General features: G+C 39.8%; 1 protein-coding gene and 1 long non-coding RNA gene across 2 annotated transcripts in view; one reads left to right on the top strand and one right to left on the bottom strand.

The window, feature by feature from the left end:
* LIMCH1 (LIM and calponin homology domains 1) overlaps positions 1-22026 on the bottom strand; it is a 357736-nt gene that overhangs the window by 79868 nt on the left and 255842 nt on the right. Inside the window, exons 9-16 of the mRNA XM_056557079.1 lie at positions 18919-19161; positions 16690-16965; positions 16150-16404; positions 15173-15499; positions 13950-14210; positions 13417-13716; positions 12415-12651; positions 8709-8747 (exon numbers count right to left, since the gene is read on the bottom strand). Coding sequence (XP_056413054.1) covers positions 8709-8747; positions 12415-12651; positions 13417-13716; positions 13950-14210; positions 15173-15499; positions 16150-16404; positions 16690-16965; positions 18919-19161 — 1938 coding nt within the window. The remainder of the gene's footprint in view (positions 1-8708; positions 8748-12414; positions 12652-13416; positions 13717-13949; positions 14211-15172; positions 15500-16149; positions 16405-16689; positions 16966-18918; positions 19162-22026) is intronic.
* LOC130356056 (uncharacterized) lies at positions 5745-13612 on the top strand. Its single transcript, XR_008888757.1, has 3 exons — positions 5745-5989; positions 10454-10654; positions 13481-13612. It is a non-coding gene; the product is annotated as an uncharacterized LOC130356056 (long non-coding RNA).

Here is a 22026-nt window from a genome sequence, read left to right as displayed (position 1 = left end):
GGTCCCAATGAATACCCTAAGTCAGTGTTTTCCAAACAGTGTGTCTCCAGCTGTTGCAAAATGACAAGTTTTGCAACAGCTGGAGACACACTGTTTGGAAAACACTGCCCTCCGTGAAACCTCTGAGAGGAATGAGTGCACAAATGGCCTTATTCCTAATACATGGAGTTACATCTCGCTCTAAAAATGTACGAACCTTCTCATTGTCACTTATGGAACACCTCCATTGCCATTTTGCAGCAGATAAAAATCAGTCTTGGTCATGTGATGACACAGGCCATGTTCATACAATTGTTTTCATAAGATGTCAGCACAGATTCTGCATTAAAATCCCCATAAAAAGGGAGAATCTGAATATTATTGTCTTATATTGGAATCTGCATCAGAAAACCTGGATGTTGATTTACCCCACAGGATAGGAGACTAACCCCACAGATGAAATCTCAGGTATACCTTGAATTTCTACAGATTTTTTTGTACAGACATAACAGTCGTATCAAAATACCATTCGGGTCAGTTCACATGCTTATTTTTGCTGCGGATTTGCTGCAGAAGATTTTGCTGGCCATTGACTTTAATGGGTAGATAAGTCTGCTACTGCAAACCTGCAACAGAAAATACAAGTGTAAACTGACCCTTAGGGTAGGGTCACACATGGCGTATTTTGCTGTGTATTTGCTGATGTGTTTTTCCTACTAATTGAAGTCAATGGGAAGCAAAACATGCAGCCTATTTTGCTACCCAATGACTTTAATGGGTAGAAAAAAAATAACCTATGGCCCTGATTTACTAAGAGTGTTGTGTAGGTTTCTTTGTGGGTTTTAATTCCCTACAATTTATTTTCCACAGTATTTACTAAGGTTTCCCTACATTTTCCACTTTCCCTACATTTTGCTTTTTTTACACATGCTCTGATCTGTGGGGTTTTCCTCAGCTCAAATCCACTTCATTTTCTGTGGAAACCTTAGTAAATATGTCGTTTTTTGTGAAAATATTCTGGCGCAGACACAATTTCTGGCGCACAACCCGACAAAACATGTCTGGTTTGCAATAGTAAATGAGGGCCAATGTGTGACCCTACCCTTAGGGTGTTTTTGTACGTACAGTATGTTGTGCATTACTTGATGCACAGGATTTAAAGCTGCAGATTATATGCTGCAGAGTTCAAGATAAGCTAAATGACTGAACACAGCTTCAAATCTGCAGCTTCAAATTCAGTGCATCAAATATGTACAGGATACTGATGTAAAAACACCCTTAGGGTAGGGTCACACGTGCCGTATTTCGCTGAGTATTTTCTGCAAACAATGTAAACCGTGCCAATGAATGGGGTGCTGTGACCAGGATGAGAATCAATAATTCCTCCACATTAGAACATGTAATACAGTATGAGGAAAAGCATATAAAACTTAACTTTTAATAAAGTAGGATAAAATAACATTGAGGGTATTAAAGGAGATATCCAGTGGTGAAAAACTTATCCCCTATCCTAAGGGTAGGTGATAAGTTTCAGATCGCGGGGGGTCCAACTGCTGGGGCCCCCCGCGATCTCCTGTATGGGGCCCCGGCAGCCCACGGGAAGGGGGCGTGTTGACCACTGCAAGAAGTGGCGGCTGACACGCCCCGTCAATACAACTCTATGGCGGAGCCGGAGCGCTGCCTTCGGCAATCTCCGGCTCTGCCATATCGATGTATTGGGGGGGGGGGGGGGGGGGGGGCGTGTCGGCCACCGCTTCATGCGGTGGTCAGCATGCGCTATCTCGACAGAGCTCGGACCCCCCCCCCCCTGCAATCTTAAGATAGGGGATACGTTTTTGACCACTGGACTACCCCTTTAATAGGACAAATCAGGGACCGGTTACTGTGCCAAGAAGGGTTGACTAGGGGTCAGATTTACAGACCCTCCCCCAATTTATACCCCTGTGTTTACCTGTCTATGCCAATTTATTTGGCACTGTATTAAGATTATTTTTGCGTGCGATCACTCACTTGGTGTTGATATACTTTAAGATTCATGTGATTTTATCCTACTTTATTAAAAGTTTGCTTTTCCTCATACTATTGATGATAATAATATGATATTAACTTCCTGTTTGTGGCACATCAGTATATGTGAGGGGGGAAAATTTTCAAGATGGGTGGTGACCATGGTGGCCATTTTGAAGTCGGCCATTTTGAATACAACTTTTGTTTTTTCAATAGGAAGAGGGTCATGTGACACATCAAACTTATTGGGAATTTCCCAAGAAAAACAATGATGTGCTTGGTTTTAATGTAACTTTATTCTTTCATGAGTTATTACAAGTTTCTGACCACTTATAAAATGTGTTCAATGTGCTGCCCATTGTGTTGGATTGTCAATGCAACCTTCTTCTCCCACTCTTCACACACTGATAGCAACACCACAGGAGAAATGCTAGCACAGGCTTCCAGTATCCGTATACACTGCTATATACTACTATATACACCGCAGGAGAAATGCTAGCACAGGCTTCCAGTATCCGTAGTTTCAGGTGCTGCACATCTCGTATCTTCACAGCATAGACAATTGTCTTCAGATGACCCCAAAGATAAAAGTCTAAGGGGGTCAGATCGGGAGACCTTGGGGGCCATTCAACTGGCCCACGACGACCAACCCACTTCCCAGGAAACTGTTCATCTAGGAATGCTCGGACCTGACACCCATAATGTGGTGGTGCAACATCTTGCTGGAAAAACTCAGGGAACGTGCCAGCTTCAGTGCATAAAGAGGGAAACACATCATCATGCAGCAATTTAGCATATCCAGTGGCCTTGAGGTTTCCATTGATGAAGAATGGCCCCACTATCTTTGTACCCCATATACCACACCATATCATCAATTTTTGTGTCCCCACAGTCTTGGAGGGATCTATCCAATGTGGGTTAGTGTCAGACCAATAGCGGTGGTTTTGTTTGTTAACTTCACCATTCACATAAAAGTTTCCTCATCACTGAACAAAATATTCTGCCTAAACTGAGGGTCCTGTTCCAATTTTTGTTTTGCCCATTCTGCAGCACCTGAAACTACAGATACTGGAAGCCTGTGCTAGCATTTCTCCTGCGGTGTATATAGTAGTATATAGCAGTGTATACGGATACTGGAAGCCTGTGCTAGCATTTCTCCTGCGGTGTTGCTATCAGTGTGTGAAGAGTGGGAGAAGAGGGTTGCATTGACAATCCAACACAATGGGCAGCACATTGAACACATTTTATAAGTGGTCAGAAACTTGTAAATAACTCATGAAAGAATAAAGTTACGTTAAAACCAAGCACATCATTGTTTATACGTTTATACACATATATACGTTTTTAACTTTTCTTTCCAATATGAATAAAGTTTCACTTGTTTGATTGAAATTCCTAAAAAGAAAAAACTGTGCAAAGTCAAAAACCGTATGGTGAAAACCGGATGGAACTGTACGCACATACGGTTCTGTACGGATCCCATTGACTCCCATGTTAAAAAAAAAAAAAAGTACACGTTTCAATACGGTTTTTCACCAAAAACAGTGGTAGGCTACAGTTTTGGGTATGGGAAAAAAAAACCTGACAAAACCATACAGGATGCAAATCGGACACAACCTGATGCATCTTTTGCCATACGGTTTTCAATGGAGAGTCAATGCATACGGTTTTCAAATTGAAAATGTATCCGGGAACTGTATTGCAAAAACGTGGTGTGAATGCAGCCTTCACACTGCGGAATCTCCGCTAGCTTAATTTTGTCTGGCGGCCGCCGACGAAAATACTTCGGCGCTAGGGCCGCGGGGCACTGAGCCATCATCATTGACGGCTAAGCAGTGCTCGCGGAATCTGGGCAAAGAATGAACATGTTCTTTCTTTGCGCGGAAGAGTTTCAGCCGCTGAAATTCCGCAGCGTGAACGGGTCTCGTGGAGACCTATTCACACTAATGTTAAGTTCACACCGCGGAATTCCGCCCGTGGAGTTCCGTAGTGTGAACGTACCCTTAGGAGGAGAATGAGGTCATTGTGATATATAACATATTAGGAGGGTGAACATATAGAAGCAAAAAATATGCAGAACATAAAAACATTCTGCGCAATGCAACATGGGGCATACTGTGTAATGTGGCAGGCTATTTGGAGGGCATCTAAGGCTGATGCAATGCAAAGCCTAAGGCCTTGTTTCCAATCCAGGGTGCCTCCAGCTGTTGCAAAACTACAACTCCCAGCATGCCCGGACAGCCTTCGGCTGTCCGGGCTTGCTGGGAGTTGTAGTTTTGCAACAGCTGGAGGCACCCTGCTTGGGAAACACTGGCCTAAGGAGCTGTGAAGAGCTTTTTGGACACGCAGAAAGCATTGAGTACAGTAGTGCCCAAGCCAAACCACTACTTTATAAGCCTAACCTAAAACAGACACCATTAGGTGCCCAATGTAGCATCCAGATTTATTGCACATTTACCAGACTAGCTTCAAAGGGAAGACATAATGGGGGAGATTTATCAAAACCCGTCCAGAGGAAAAGTTGCTGAGTTGCCCATAGCAACCAATCAGATCGCTTCTTTCATTTTTCAGAGGCCTTTTCAAAAATGAAAGAAGGGATCTGATTGGTTGCTATGGGCAACTGGTGAACTTTTCCACTGCACTGGTTATAATAAATTTCCCCCCAATCTGTATAGGGGGAGATTTATCAAAACCAGTGCAGAGGAAAAGTTGCCCAGTTGCCCATAGCAACCAATCAGCTCGCTTCTTTCATTTTGCAGAGGCCTTGTTAAAAATGAAAGAAGCGATCTGATTGGTTGCTATGGGCAACTGGGCAACTTTTCCTCTGGACAGGTTTTGATAAATCTCCCCTTATATTATTGCATATTTTGCTTCAGATCCAATCCCTTTCCAAATACAGTGAATTTTGTCTTTATTTTACAGTATATTCAACAGTTGTAGATTCCCACAGCAGAAAATGTGCACCAAGTTGTATGGATTTGGTATAAATTTGTTGCAATTGATGTGCAGATTTTTTTTATCGCAGTGTGAGGAAAAAATTTCGACAAATCCCATCCACTTTGCTGCTACTGTAAAACACTTCATATGTCCTGGAATACCCGAGGTGCTATAGATGATCTACACACGTAGCGTATCTATTATTTCTGAGCTTTTCCTAACACTCTGACACCTACTCTGGAACATTTATTAAAGTTACAGCAAGAACCGGGCATGGTACCCATATCCGATAATATAATAATACATATTATTCTGCTAATTTAGCTGTAGGTGATCCTGAAGGATTGTGTACCGTAGATGGTAATGTCTGGATAGTAACCCAACCATAGTGTCTAAAGCAACATCACATTTACTTTTAAAGGGGTAATCCAGGAAAAAACTTGTTTTATTATATATATATATATAAACTGGCTGCAGAAAGTTAAACAGATTTGTAAATTACTTTTATTAAAAAAATCAATCCTTTCAGTACTTATGAGCTGCTGACGTTGAGTTATTTTCTGTCTTAGTGCTCTCTGATGACACCTGTCTCAGGAACTGTCCAGAGTAGAAGCAAATCCCCATAGCAAACCTCTTCTCCTCTGTGCAGTTCCTGAGACAAGAAGAGGTGTCAGCAGAGAGCACTGTCGCCAGATAGATAAGAACAACTCAACTTCAGCAGCTGATAATTATTGGAAGGATTAAGATTTTTTTAAATAGAAGTAATTTACTAATCTGTTTAACTTTCTGGATCCAGTTGATATATATATATATATATATATATATATATATATATATATAAAAAGTGTTTTCCTGGAATACCCCTTTAAAGTTACAGCAAGGACCGGACATGGTACCCATTTCAGATTATATAATAATACATATTACTTTGCTAATTTTGCTGTAGGTGATCCTGAAGGATTGTGTACATTGTTCCTCGCTGAGTAGTGGCCAGTAGATGGGAATGTCTGGATAGTAACCCAACCATAGTGTCTAAAGCAACATCACATTCACTTTTAAGGAAATGGTACGAAAGACCATCATCAGTAAGCAGCATAGGGATAGGGGGTAAGCACATATGGCAGCCACTATTGGTGGATTTGTACCACTTTTAGACACTTGTGGGGGGGGGGGGGTTATCAAAAAAGAGCGGTGCAGTTGCCCATAGTAACCAATTAGATCGCTTCTTACATTTTTCACAGGGCTCTTTAAAAATAAAAGAAGCAATCTGATTGGTTGCTATGGGCAACAGCACCTCTTCCTCGGCACAGGTTTCGATAACTTTCTCCCTATATGCATTTTGCATTCTTTTTAACCTGGTAAGAACCCTAAATTAACATTGGTTGGGTACTTTACTAAAACTAAACAAAAAGTAGCTTGCTTATTACCATAAATGTCAAACTATACATTAGGTATAAAGGGGCAAACTTACTATTCTTTGGCCAAGTGCCTGACATGCAAACTCCATTGTGCATGTGTTATTTACTATTTTACTGTTTGTGGGTGCATTTGGAAATCTTCTCATGTACTACCCTGTCCAAATGTAAAAAGCATAGCAGATGACACCTTTTTTGGTGCAGCTTGTGCCAAAAGTGCACCAGAAATATTTTTTTTCATTTATAAAGTTAATGAAAAATGTGCTATTTATGGAGAAAAAGCTTTGAGCATGTACATGTCTAAAATGTGTTGCCTGAGTAGGGACGAATAATAGTACTATAAATGAAATGGGACAACAATGTAGTGCATGCAAAACAGTCCTTCTATGCAGCATGTTTTCTGCATCATATTTTTCTTATTCAGAGACTTGAAATTGTGACCAAGCCTCACTACCCCTCATCTGTTAACCACAATGACAGATCGCAGAACACTTCCTCAGTGACACAGCCTATTAGGATCCCCGGCTGTATGATTTGAGGTTGAGCCTTGGGATATCACACACCCACAAATTGGTTACTTTGGTAAAGTCCTTTGAAGCTCCTCATACAACAAAAGCAGATTGCCATGTCTAGCGGGGCACATGTCTTCATCCGCTTTATAGTAAATTGCACACAATCTAGTATTTCCTGGACATCAAACAGTTCACATCAATGGCAGAATTTAATAAGCACAGCAAGATTTCACACAGGCATACAAGCCTGTGTGACTTCATATGAATATATACAGTATAAATAAAATACAGCACCATTTCTGAGATTGGGCATGTGCAAAGAGTGCACATAGAAGAGACAGGGCACATAGAAATATAAAAATGGGCATCCATTATGGCATTTCCTGGGCACCAATGTCAATAAGCAAAGTCTTTTTCAGTATAATGGCGCACCATGTCACAAGGCAAAAGTAATCGGGAGAGAAAAGCTTCAGGAGAGACGCCGGCTCAAAGTGGCGCAGGACACAGGGAGCAGGTAAGTAAAAGCCAAGGTATTTTATTTCCCAGAATGCAACGCGTTTCACTGCTTAAGCAGCTTCATCAGGCATAGGTGAGAACAACACAGTAGTGTCTTTTATCCTAGTACTAATTAGTCACAGCAGGCAACCTTTAATCACCGTGGACCAAGGAGTGCTGGAGAAAATGCATTTACAAATGTCAACTATATATATATATATATATATATATATATATATATATATATATGGTTGACATTCATTTGTAAATGCATATATATATATATATATATATATATATATATGGTTGACATTTGTAAATGCATTTTCTCCAGCACTCCTTGGTCCACGGTGATTAAAGGTTGCCTGCTGTGACTAATTAGTACTAGGATAAAAGACACTACTGTGTTGTTCTCTCCTATGCCTGATGAAGCTGCTTTGGCAGTGAAACGCGTTGCATTCTGGGAAATAAAATACCTTGGCTTTTACTTACCTGCTGCCTGTGTCCTGCGCCACGTTGAGCCGGTGTCTCTCGAAGAGTTTCTCTCCCGATTACCATTACAGACCAGAGGGCTGCGGACACTTTTATATCACACGCTCACCATTGTTGTGTATGTGGGTACACAACTTTATCAGGTGAGCGACTTAAATGTCTTTTTCATTTCCACATAATCCTCTTTTATCACACCACGAAGCGCTGTCACCTCCATTTTCAGATACAAGGCAAAAGTGGCAGCTAAGCTTAGTAACCAATATATTAAAATGCATTATGTCCGTAACCAGAAAACTCCCCAGATCTCAATCCCACTGAGAACCTATGGTCAGTCCTCAAAAAGTATGTGGACAGACAAAAACAAATCCTGACCATCAGTCAGGATTTGGCTAGGAAGCGGATATCCAGCATAGAAGCGCCAATTACAGACATGTGCCAAGTAGTGTCAGTATGAAAACTTATGTCCATGACCGTATAGAAAACACTTGTTCATGCACACTATTTTTGCTGCATTTTCTTTGAACAGAAGTACAGTATAAGACCAAAACAAGCAAAGCATCTGTATTTTCTCCCTTGCTTAGCATATCAGGGCAGCAGAACAAAAGTCTGCCGCTTTGTACATGGGTGAACATGAAACCAGGGTCCCCAAAAATCATGCACAATCCATATCAGCACTCTCAGGTGACAACCAAATGTATTAGTTTCATGCTACATGTGCAAAATAATTCTTATTGGTGATGTTACTGGTTATTAATACTGCTTAGTACTGAGGTTGTATAGAAGTAAAATGTATACAGGGTTTATAATGATTATTTTAGGGGGAAGACATGCACTAGGTTGTTAAACTCTCCAAACAAAGAAATGAACTTACTCTGCATCATCTGATAGAGCAGACTGTGGGCTGCTGAATCTACGAGACCAAATATAGAATTAGATACTTGTGGGGAGAAGAAATAATAGAACATCCTTACAATGATGAACATGGTTCTATATCAGGACTATGAACATAAAGTTCCGCTATCAGACCTCCCTGATTTTGGGACACTGTATGTTCACAGTGAATTTTACTTCCAAATCATTTAGTTTAAAATATGTGTATATGGTCCATTAATGCATTTATTTTGTGGCACAAAATATTCTTCTAGGTGATAAAAAATATTTTGTGCCTCAGAATAACATTTTAATGTATTCTGTATTTATAAATGCATTATGTGAACCACACTGTATACTTAACATACATTATATACCAAAGTGCAAATTCACTTTCATACATTCTATATATACTGGAAAGGCAGATCCTCCTGGTGTTGACCACAACTACCATGATAGATTAGGTGTTATGAGCACTACTGCCTTTTTCATTTTTAGGAAGAAAGTATAATGGTGCATTCACACCACGTTTTAGCAATACGGCAGCCGTAAAATGTAAAAACTGCTGCCTTATTCCCGCTGCACCCCATAAATTTTAATGAACCGGACGGAGTCATTTAGTGACTCCGGTCAGCTCTTTTTTTAAACCGTTTGAAGTCCCGTGACATACCACAGTTTTAGTCCGTTAACAAAACTGGATGCGGTCCAAAAATGAGCCAACCGGAGTCACTATCTGACTCCGTCCGGTTCATTCAAATGAATGGGGTGTGGCACGTGTCAGGTGGGGATACGGCAACGGACTGTTTTTAAATTCTTCTGCCGGATCCAGCTGCCATATTGCAAAAACGTGGTGTGAATGCACCCTTACACGGTTGTCAGTCTGACTTCTCCTTTCCTTTTTGCTAAGGCTGGGTTCACACTACGTTTTTCAACTACGGTTCACGCATACGTTTTCATTAGTGAAAACGTATGGAACGGTATTGAAAACCGTATACATAGGCAAAGCATTGCAAACCGTATGCACCCTGATGCATACGGTTGCGTGCGGTTTGCTTGCAATACGGTTTTTAACAGTACTCCAAACCGTGTTCAACTACGGTTTCGACTCCAGTTATAAAACCGTATTGCAATCGCATACCTTTTTTTTTAACATGGACGTCATTGGGAAACGCACACATATACGGTTCCATACGGCAAAACCGTATGCGTTTTGTCTTTGCACATGCGCATTTGCATCCTAAAGTCCCCACCCAAGACCCCTCCCATTAAAAATGGACAGAATTTTCCAAAACGTATGTTTTTTATTATTTTAATTTTTTTATAAAAACGGACGGAACAGTATGCACTTTTAAAAACAGTATACTGTTTAAAAACGCATACGGTTTACTTTTTCCCATACTGTTCCATCAGTTTTTTTCCCATTCGGTTTTTGATAGAAAACGTATGCGGGAACCGTAGTTGAAAAAGGTAGTGTGAACCCAGCCTATAACATCAGTGCCCGCTCATGCTCAAGCAGAGGCCCAGGATGAGTCTATGTTTTTTTACAAACCTAAGAGTGGCCCTTACAGTAAATATGACCCTGTTATAACATGTCAAATGATCTGGGAAATTTAAAAAATAAAAAATAAATAGGATTTTGCATAGATCAATAGTACAAGCAAATAAGTAATGTTGTAATATATATTTTTACACAAAGAGCTTCTTCTGATATTAAGCTTCTCTCCTCTCCTCTCTCCCCCCCCCCAGGCAGTACAAGTCTATAGAGGGGGAGGAGGGAGCAGCTCTGCCCACCATCTCTGGCAGCACTGCAAATTAGAGATGATGCCTACTGTGAAAAAATCTGCTGAAAAATACGATGTACAAGATATATGAATTGTCAGAAAAAAGTGCTGCTCTTCATGCATACACATAGGACTGCTTATCCTGAAAAGTCAACTGAAATGACAGGTATGCTTTAGATCACAAAAAAGACTATTTCACTACTGTGTGACTTGTGCACAACATACAGATTAACCCTACACTAATGCAACCAACTGAGAAGTCTAAATACAAAGCATTATAGGGGGAATTTATCGACAAAGGTATGCCTAGGCAAAAATGGACAAATTAGCACCGAAGGGTTGTGGCCCCGCATGCACACCGGTTTTACTACAATTTACTAACAGGCACAAATTGTAGCTGAAATCTATAGCTGCTCCGAGTTGGCGTAGATTTTAAAGGCTGACTTATGAGCAACCTCAGATACACTGGATTTATTGAGATGCATAATTCCAGTGCAGGTGACAGGGACAGGCTTTAACATAAAAGTGCCCATACACCTTATATTACAGTTGTTACTGACAGATTTAGCCAACTCTGTTAGGTATATGGCAGCCTCCTGAAGTGTCTGGCATGTTGGATTTTTGCTGCCTGACCCTTTTGATTTGGAAGGAATAGGCTGGTGCCAGAGCAGTCTAGCTGCAGCTTACCCCTCTCCTCGGAAGAGAGAACAAGTCATCCAACAGTTATAGACGTGTTTTGCATTGCCAATGGATTTCCGTCAATTCCATATACCACTCATTTTAGTGGCAGAGAATGGAGTTTCTGGATTTTGAGCTAGGATCCTGTCACTTGTCTCACATGAGAGGTAACCTTTAAGAACTCCAATCTCTCATGATACAAATTCAACACAATATCACAACATTCTAGTAAAATCCTCAACTGAATACTCCTCAACGGAATACTTATTTATCTCTAACTAGTCTTCTCATTACAAAGATATTAAACAATGTTGAACCACAAGGAAAGGTCCGGAAAGACACATCTGTATATTTGTAACCATAACAGACTTTGCTTGCATAAGTACTAGTTTGATTATAAAAGTCTAATCACTGCGAGAAATTCCAATGAAATGGGTCAGGGTTGGTTTCCATTAACAGTAAAGTCATGTGGGTGACAAGAACAATGCAACATAAAATGTTTTATTCAGCTCACCTGTGCTCTGCGCACAGATCCCAGTGTAACCTACACAGTAACAAAGAGAAAAGAGTCTTTGATAAAAGAAACACCAAAGTTTATTGCAGCAATATAAAAAATAAATCCATCCAGCAGCAATATATACAAAAACAGCAATGAAAAAACTGTTGCCATAGGTGCAATTATGACTAAAAGCTAGAGCAGCCTAAAACATGCTGATTGTGCCCAGAGGCGTAGCTTGTAGCTTCTGGACCGATGCAAAATCTGCAACAGGGCCCCATTTGCCAATTTTAATACTGGTCTCTTATGGGGCAGATGTGCTTTGGGCCCCGGTGCGCCTGCTACCTCTGCTACCTTAATATAGTTACGCCCCTGATTGTGCCTATGGCAACAGTTTTTTCATCACTATTTTCGGATATATTACGGTTGGATGGATTTATTCTTTATATTGCTGCAATAAACATTGGGAGTTCTTTCATCCAAGTGCTGTATCCAAGATCCTTTTTTCTTTGTTACTGTGGGTGATAAGAACAAACCCAAGGTGCCTTGTATCTACCATAGACTTCAAGGTCTAGACTGGAAAGCCATCATGGTAAGAGCCCCACTAATCAAGTCTGTGTACCCTGCTAATGTGCCATAGTTGTCATCTCAGAACTGCACCAAATAAGTAACTCTGCCCTAAGGCACCTAACAAACATACTTTACTACATTTCATATACAATAATGCACAAATTCATGACAAGTTATCTGACCTCAAACACTCAAGGTCAGGATTTTCAAGATTTCCTTCTGGTTGGGGCTTAGGCTCCGCACATATGGGAGTGCTCTGAATGGGGCTGCACATTTGTTTGCTTGTCAGGTCATTGGTACTGAATTCAAGTGAATCTTCTGCTTTGTTTGGTTCAATCTGTTGTGATGGACTGTCAGAAGCGGAGGTGGTGGGTGTTTGGGAAGTATGAGTTGGCAAAAGAGTGATTGCTTGGAGGGAGCTATGGAAGTAATTTCAGACATGGTTACATATGATGCATTTTACACTGTAAACTCTACAACATTTTTTTTTTTACAGACGTAATATTACCCAGTTTTGCACACAGTACATCACAGACAGCATTTGATATAAGACATGACAAAAACACACAAAAAATATTTTTATTTTTATGCTACATGTATGTCTACCCATACAGCAAATAACCATATTACTACAGAATGTAAATGGGTCATTAATTCGGAAGTTTTTGTACCAAATTTTCTATGTAAGATAAGAAAACCCATTTTCATACACCCTATTAGGAAATCCTGACTCAATAGTGTGGGGTCACCTGTTCAGGATCCTCATCGCTTGCTCAGCGTAGAGATCTTTTACAATGAGCATCTCTTTCTCTGGAGGACCTGTCCGCTCCAGCATCACATAGACAAGCCACTAATCTGAATGGGCACTGAGTAAGACATAACTCCCTCTGTTGTGGCGCTGCAGGGAAATTAAACTCTTACCTCCTGGTTTCCCCACAGACAACAGCTGACCACTGGGCACCCCAGCAATGGGAACACTAGTTATTTTCTAAGGAGCCCTCTAACAAGTAGACACTGTCCAAAGTGAAAAACCCTTATAAACCATAAAGGCCTATACTAGAAGAGACATTGGTGTCATATTGGCTGTGTTTCTGTAAGAGTGAAACACTTGAAATGCTCAACATGTACTACATATAATATCACTTCCATATGCTCACTGCCATCGGACAAAAATAATGTCTGACCTTTGATGTTTCTTTTCCTTTTGTATACATAACGGTCTTTTCTCCTCTGCTTTTGGTTGCACAGAAAATGGCACTGGAAGGAAGTGACTCAATGTTACAGTAGATGGCTTCTGAGTGACTGAGATTCTTCTGACCATCATATCATCTTTTTCCGGGTCTGGGGTGCTTCTGTCCTGCAAGTTCCTATCTATTTTACCAGTATCTGCTACAGTATCAGGATCAGTAGGATGTTTAGCAACATGGTTGCTACAAGAATCTCCACAGTTTGTTTCTTCAACACTGCAAGGTGGCACCTTACTCCTGCAGGAACAGGTGACAGGACGATGGAACTTGGTGAAGTGGAAAGCACACAACATGCTGTATCTTTAGGGTTGGTTATGCTTAAAACATCAAACCCAGAAGTCACTAATAATATTAGTATTAAAAATCAAACCTTAGAGAAAAAAATTAGTCACAGCAAACGCAATGGTGAGTTATCGCTTGGACCACACCACAGATTATTTTGTTCAGTACACGGCACACAAGACGCTCACACGTGCTGGCTGTCCTCTTGTGATGGCTGGCTATGTCCATCCACTTCCATTGTTTGTTCTGATGCTTTTCCGTGATCTGCACATCCATGTGAGTCATCAGAGGCAGGTGATGGGCTATTGAGTTTGGCACACTTCTGAAATGTTCCCATTCTGCGTGCCAACATGTCATCCCGTTTGGTATCTAGGAGCTGTCCATTGGCTTCATTTTCGGGAGGTGCAGAAACATCTGGTAATCTACAAACCTCAGGTTTGGCAGGCCTACTTACATAATAATATTCACATTGGTTAAATACAATACTGTATAACAGTAACAAACATAAAGTGTTAATATTTATAGATGGATATTAACCTCTTAGTATAACACAAAAAGCATTCTGTTTATAAATAATTTAGAAAAAAAAATAATGTTTTATAGAATAAGATAGTTGTTTTTCAGGAAAGGTTAAAGAACCTTAACATGTATAGCTTTTAAGAAAGAAGAGACAGAGGGGATATGATAGAAACTTTTAAATGCATAAAGGGAATTGACATGGTAAAGGAGGAGAGCATATTTAAAAGAAGAAAAACTACCACAAGAGGACATAGTTTTAAATTAGAGGGGCAAAGGTTTAAAAGTAATATCAGGAAGTATTACATCCAGAGTAGTGGATGCATGGAATAGCCTTCCTGCAGAAGTGGTCGCTGCAAATACAGTGAAGGAGTTTAAGCATGGATGGGATAGGCATAAGGCTATCCTTCATATAAGATAGTGCCAGGGATAGGATAGGATTCAGATTATTGGGCAGATTAGATGGGCCAAATGGTTCTTATCTGCCGACACATTCTATGTTTCTATGTTTATGGTATGAAACATACTATAGGTAATATCAAAACAACGAATGGAATCCAGCACTGCAGTCATGGATAAGAACGCTGTTTATTGGAACATCAGAAATTACATGGTTCACAAAGCACATGGACCAGAGAGTTACTCTGATGTTCTAATAAACAGCGTTCTTATCCGTGACTGCGGTGCTGGATTCCATTCGATGTTTTGATATACATCTATGCGTGTAGTCCACACGTCTTCCGTGCACGCATGACCCGGTGGTGAGCTGGATATCATCTACTGTGCATCTATAGGTGATATCATACTGAATAGTTTATGGAATAAACAACATAAAAATACAAAATAGTAAATGCAACTGAAAATGATGATTCAGAAAACTCTTTGCACTATATACCTTGTACTGGGTTGTGAGAGTGGAGTTGTTTCCACGACTTCAATTTTTGAGGTATCTGATATGACTGCTTTAGTGCATGTTATTTCGGACACCTTGTCATCACTGGCACTTGCCTCACTAGCACCAGGCTTAGCAATGCACAGTCTATCCCACTTTTTTTGATCAATTTCAGTTACTGGACCAAACCTCACAAATTTTTGCTTATTCCTGGCCCTCTTCTCTTGCAAAGATAACTTGCGTTTGCCAAAGTCATCATTAGCCGCTCTGGCCAAATCAATGTTGGGACTTTGGCTGTTCTCTTGGGGTTGGAATGCAGGAGTATTTTCACTTTGGTTCCAAGAAAAGAAGAAAAAAGTAATGAATGTATAATAAGCCATCTTAATTTGGTTAAACTGGGTTAATAGGGAAAAACACACCAGCTGTAATAACTGGCATCTACAAAGCATGGCTATTCTTTTCAAGAATTAATTCCCATAGGAGTGCCTCACCAAAAGCACGTTCTTCTATATGTGCTCAGAACACAAAAGGGGTAGTGTTAGTCTCGCAAGCAGAGTATTTGGGGCTGTATTCCAAGGAGAGATACAAATGCCACTCACTACTTAACACCACCAGGTCTATTGTAAAGTAGGGGGAGAGAACATCTAGTAAATGATTTGCCCTTGTACAACTGGAAGCCCATGGTACTTTGAGTTCACAAACTAAAAATTAATTTGTGTAGGTAAAAGTGGAATCGATCTTTATACATACAACGTTCAGGCTGAAATCCATTTTATCTAACGTAACCAATTTAGATAAGTGCAGCAACCACATTAATACAATATTGCCAAGTTAAGTAAAAGTCTTTACCTAAGTTACGTGGCAATTGTAATAGGTACTGCTATGGTTGTCTATAACATAAGGCAGCATAATCCATTAGTACAATCTTCTTATAAGCAGATGTAAAATAAGCATTCAAACTCCACCAAGTAGTAACAAACCTATCCTCAGAAGAGAGCTTAAGTCTCTGCCAGGTTGCCAGATCGGCTTTGGTTATTGAGGCTGTTCCAAAAACTTTATGTTCCTTCTGATGTGAGGCTGCTCCCTGCCTTTTGCGCTTGGCTAAATCATCTCGCTGTATATCCGGAATCTTCTCCTCTTCTTCATCTGACTCAATGACTGCAGGTCTTTGAACTATATTGCTCTTAAGAGTGACAGCCGGTGTTTCTTTTGTTTGTTCTTGGCTTTCAAGTTTGCTGGACACAGTGAAAGTCAGAACATTGTGGTTATTGTTACATGTTGCATTTATTTCCTGCTTATGTTATGGCCATGCACGTTGACAATGCCAACTATTACAATTTCAAATAATGCTAGAGCTTTCTTCCGTGCCTACTTGGCAAAGCCAAACTCTGCACACACATGAATCTTACAAACAGTCCTATGAACTTATCAAAAAAACTGACTCATTGGATGACTGGTATGTATCCTTTCTATAGTTCTCTAATATACTGCAGAATGGTATATTCGAACACAGTGCTCACCTTTTATTCACAGTATGTTTAGGGGAAGCAGGGGTGGAGGCCAAGGTGTTGTCCTGAGAAAGTTTTGATTTATTAATATAGGAACCCTGTATATATGGATTAAAAGGTGTGGAAATTTTAGGTTGGTTCATCCTTGCTCTTCGTGTGGCCAGGTCATCTCGTTCAATATCGGGAACTCTGCACTCTTCTTCCTCCTCTGAGTCCACATTAGCTGGGTTACTGTTTTCCCTCTGGATCACTATCTCTGGTTCTTGGTCTTCAAGAGATTGCTTTTCACTGAGATAGTTAAAATAACATTACACAGATATCCCCACAAAATAATACCACTTCAAACTGCAAAAAGCAGGGCCTACATGCAGAACATTAGTGGTTAGTTATGATGTACTCCATTCTCGTGACCAAACAAGCAGACAATTGGTAACAGCAGGGTACTTTCCTAAGAACACAGTTCTTCTGATCTACTTATTTAGAGATGAAAAACATATTTAGACCAAAACTTCTCCAATGAAGGAAATCAGAAGCTGGAGGATTTGTTTAAATCATATTGTGATTAAATGCAAATGTTCATGTTATATTTCACTGTTACACAAAAGTTCTAGATTTTCCGTACAGCATTCTGTAGTTTCTGACTCCCATATGCATAACTATTTCAAGCAACTTGGTAAAAAAGGGATATACATTTCCAGAACCCTCAGACAGCATAAAAAGCACAGGCAACATCTATTCACAGCAATTCATCTCATTCCATGCCCACATAAACACAATTGATTAATGTAATATGATTAATACAGTTATTCCTGTAAAACAAAAGGAGAAAATAAAACATTAAACACAAATGCAAGTTAATCTCACGCTTGGCTTCAGCAAGTTTATAACTTGTCACCAATTTATTTTAGCATTGGATTAACCCAAACAATAGGTTATATGATGCATATACTGTGCAGAACAAAACAATAGAAAAATCTTCAGTATTCTAATCTGAAGTTCAACCTGTAGAGCAGCTTAAATAAAATATCAAAAACTAAACATATAGAAATCTCCAATGTAAATGAAATTCTATAACTTGACCTTTTTGATCCACTAGGACGAGTACAAGGCGTAGTTAGACCTCTCATGAACTGCAAAACGAGTACTGGTGTGAATAAAAAAAAGAGCCAAATCTGATGTCGATGTTGTGATAAAAATACAAAAAATAATTTATTATTAGGGTCTTTTTTATATATATATATTTTTTAATATTTCATATTTTTACATAATATCAGCCAAAAAGTCATAAACTTATAGAGGCATTAGATGAGCCACAGTTGGCTTCTGATAACACAGTTTCTGGTGTAGAATTTGTGGCAGAAATCCATGGCATATGCTTTCTGCCACATTTTAATGCCACAGATTTGGCTGTGGTTTTAACTGCAGATTAGGCTCATTGGAGCTAAACCATGTCAAGGATGTGCAATTAACACTGCCAAATCTGTGTGACCTGTAATGTGCATTCCCTTTGAAAACAATGGGGTGTGAACTCCACTAAGATTTAGTGAACGCACATTAAAAAAACTCAAGTGTGGACATACCCTTACAAAGTATGGTTATGTTGCATCTCTATCTGAAATAAGCGACAAGCTACTTAATTCAGTGGAAGATCTTTTCCATGGTGTCAGTGGAAATAACTTTTTTCGCTGAATGTGGACGGGGTTGCAGAAACACCAGACTATTACTACAAAAACTTAATACAGATTTTATTAAATAATTTTGTTATGCCAGTAAAAGCATACCAGAATGTGAGTAAGGGCCACCATCTTTTTTGGTACACTATGGGGGAGATGAAAAGTTGACCATAGCAACCAATCAGATTGCTTCTTTTATTTCAAAAGACCTTTTTAAAAAACATAAGAAGAAATCTGACTTGTTGCTATGTGTAATTGGGCAACTTTTGCCCTGCACAGGTTTTGATAAATCTTCCTCTATGTTTATTTGGACAACCATCAACAAGTACATTTTAGAATGAACAATAGGCACCTGCCTTAAATACATGCATACCTATTAAAGAACAGCTTGCTAAGGACCTACTATTTACTGTGGTGTACATGCATTCAGTGATCTGCATTGTAGTCTCCATAGGATAAGTTAATGTTACACATGCTCCTATATAAAAGACAGCACGCTCCACATACACAAAGGCAGACAATAGTGATAAAATGCTGCACTCAGGACAAGCAGTAACGTGCAGCTGACCTGCTATATCGCTTTGCTGCGGGCATAACCTTAATTCCGACTTTTTGAAGGCTTTTTAATTTCCGACCCTCTACATCATCTGGATCAGGCTGATCCTCTGCGTCCTCTTCTTGATGATCAAATTGCTCTTTGAGCTTGGTGGCTTTCCCAAGAATCCCTTTATGGGTAGCCACTTGAGTGGTCCTATCCTCCTCATTGTGTCCCTCACAACGTTCTTCCTCAATTGTTTCTGGGCGATTTGGGCTAATAAGTATATTATGCATCAAAAATTATAATGTTAGAGCAGCAAAATGTAAGAAACCGTAGGACAAATTTTGGAATGTAAATGTTTATTCACGGTTTGTGCATATTATCGCACATTTTATATGTCTTGCTTTATTATTCTTGTGGCTGTAATTTCATAGTAACATAGCGAGAGATAAATTCATCTCCATAAAACTACTAGTTGAAGACATACAGATGTAGCCAGCCTTATCATGATCCCAGGCATGTAAGGATAAGTTATCCTGAGTGCAATACAATTTCATAACGTGTTACACTACGTTTCCCATTACTCTTCAGTTATTGGCCTTATCTTTATCCCTGGTGCATTAGGATATCCCAAGACAACACACTGCTGTGACGGGTTACTGCTTAGAAAACCCATTGCTACATCTGTACTATGTCTTCATTTTCCTAGCAGTGTTGAAACAGTACATCTAAGGCTAGATTCACACACAGTAATTAAGGGAGCAATTTTAGATAATACTAGCAGTGGATCTAAAACACAGAAAATGGTACAAATGTTTCCATTAGTCAGTGTCAGTTCCATGCCTGGCTTTGGCTAAAAAACACTGACCGAAATACTGGACAAAGAAGAGCGATTCCCACATTGGTGTAAGTCTAAGTATTACATGGATGACTATACGTTTGAAGGGCAGGACACTGTTTTCCCCTGAAATATTACCTAATAGCCTGTGGCTTCTAATACCGGACCCTCTGTGCTCAACACTGCCATGTTGGCTTCAAGTTCAAAATCTTTGCGTTTCCAACTCCTTTAAAAGTCCAGAGTCATAGCTAAGAGCTGCCCACAACCATACAGGTTATTTATTCAATATACCAATACAAAATACAAAGGTTAATGTGTGAACTTTGGTATCTAAAAGATCATCTATCACTGAAGAAAAGCTGAATTCGAATGATCAGTAACTCCCACCATAAGAAGAAAATCGTTTTTTTGTACCAGTAGATTTAGAATATTTTTTCAGTTCTCCATTTGTAGCCAACAATGTGTGTATCTCCATTCTAATAAATACCTAAAAATCCAGGATTAGTTGACATTATTGTCAATATCTTTCCCTACCGCATATTACTCTAAGTTCTAATAAACTATAATGTAAAAAGTTTTATTTACCGAGTCCTCAGACTGGAAAGACGGCAGTCTCTGTCTAGAAAAGCACAGCAAACTGGGCTGTGGCATACAATGGGGGAAATGTATCATTGTTTGCTTTGGTAAGCGAGTTCTGTAGGCTTTTTTTTTTTTTTGCTTTGGGTCTGCTTATGTGTGACATATTTATCATACTATCACAGGGGGTTGATAAATTTGGCTCACATAAGCAAAAAACAATAAAATACCATTTTCTTAGCACACATAAGCAAAAAAATAAAATAATTAAATGTATGTGTGTTTATTACATTTTTTTTACCACTTTTTTCCCCCCTAAATGTTCTAACCCATTTTAATTTTTTTTCTTTTCATTTCAGATCCATTTATCCTGTGGGCTACTTTAGATTTGGTGCACTACGAAGACCAGCATTTTTTTTTTGTTTATTATTAACAACATTTTGTAATGAGGGCTTGTGGGGGAGTACTTTTTGGAAGAAAAGTTTTTTAAATGTGTTTTTTTTAATTTACTTTACAGACTTAGTAGTGGAAGCCGTCTTATAGACTTAGTCCGTTACTAAGCTGGGGCTTAGTGTTAACCCCAAAAACCCCTGATTATTACCCCGGTACCCACTGCCACAGGGGTGGGGGGAAGAGCCGGTACCAACAGGCCTGGAGCATCATAAAGGAGTTCCTGGGCCTAGGTAGTAACAGGCTGGTGTTATTTAGGCTGGGGAGGGCCAGTAACAATGTTCCTCGTCCACCCTGGTAACATCAGGTTGTTGCTGTTTGGTTGGTATCTGGCTGAGAATTAAAATACAGGGAACCCTATGCATTTTTCTTTTATTATTTAATTATTTATGGGGGAAAAAATGCATAAAGTTCCCCCTATTTTCATTCTCAGCCAAATACCAACCAAGCAGCAACAGCCTGACATTACAAGGGTGGGCGAGGACCATTGTTACTGGCCCTCCCCAGCCTAAATAATGCCAGCATGTTACCGTCTAGGCCTAGGAGCGCCATATTTGATACTCCGTGCCTGTTAGTAGCAGCTCTTTCCGGCACCCCTGTGGCGGTGGGTACTGGGGTAATAATCTGGGGTTAACGCTAGCTGTTTTTGGTGCTGACGCTAAGCCCTGGCTTAGTAATGGATTCTGTCTATGAGACAGTTTCCACTACTAAGCCTGTAAAGTAAATAAAAATAAAAAAAACATGTTTAAAAACCTTTTATTCCAAAAAACACTCCCTCACAAGCTCTCGTTAACATTTTATTAACATTAAACAAACTAACAAACAAAAAACACTGGTCATCGTCGTAGTCCACAGGATACACGGATCAGAAATGAGAAGGGGGAAAAAAAACCATAAAGTACATTTATTGTAACCCACCCACACATTTCATGCCCCCACTGCATGACTACAACTCCCAGCATGCCCTTAAAGTAAGGACGTGCTGGGAGTTGCAGTCATGCGGCATGGGCGGGTGACAAGCTTGTCATCTGTCCGTCCATCTAACACACTCCCCTCGTGCTGCACAACTACAATTCCCAGCATGTCCTTACAGTAAGGACATGCTGGAAGTTGTAGTGTTGTGGCTGGCAGTTGGTAGATGTGAGAGGGTGCCGGGGAGCGGAGCTGCGCAAAAAGGCGCACAAAAAGTCTCACGTACGACTTTTCATGCAACTTTTTGAAAATGCTGTCATAGACAAGTTTGTAAGCCAGGTCCGACCTTGCTTACACTTGCG

This window comes from Hyla sarda, chromosome 1 (assembly GCF_029499605.1).
Source record: "Hyla sarda isolate aHylSar1 chromosome 1, aHylSar1.hap1, whole genome shotgun sequence".
In the NCBI taxonomy this organism is placed as follows: Eukaryota; Metazoa; Chordata; class Amphibia; order Anura; family Hylidae; genus Hyla; species Hyla sarda.
This window is presented reverse-complemented; position numbering and strand designations above follow the sequence as displayed.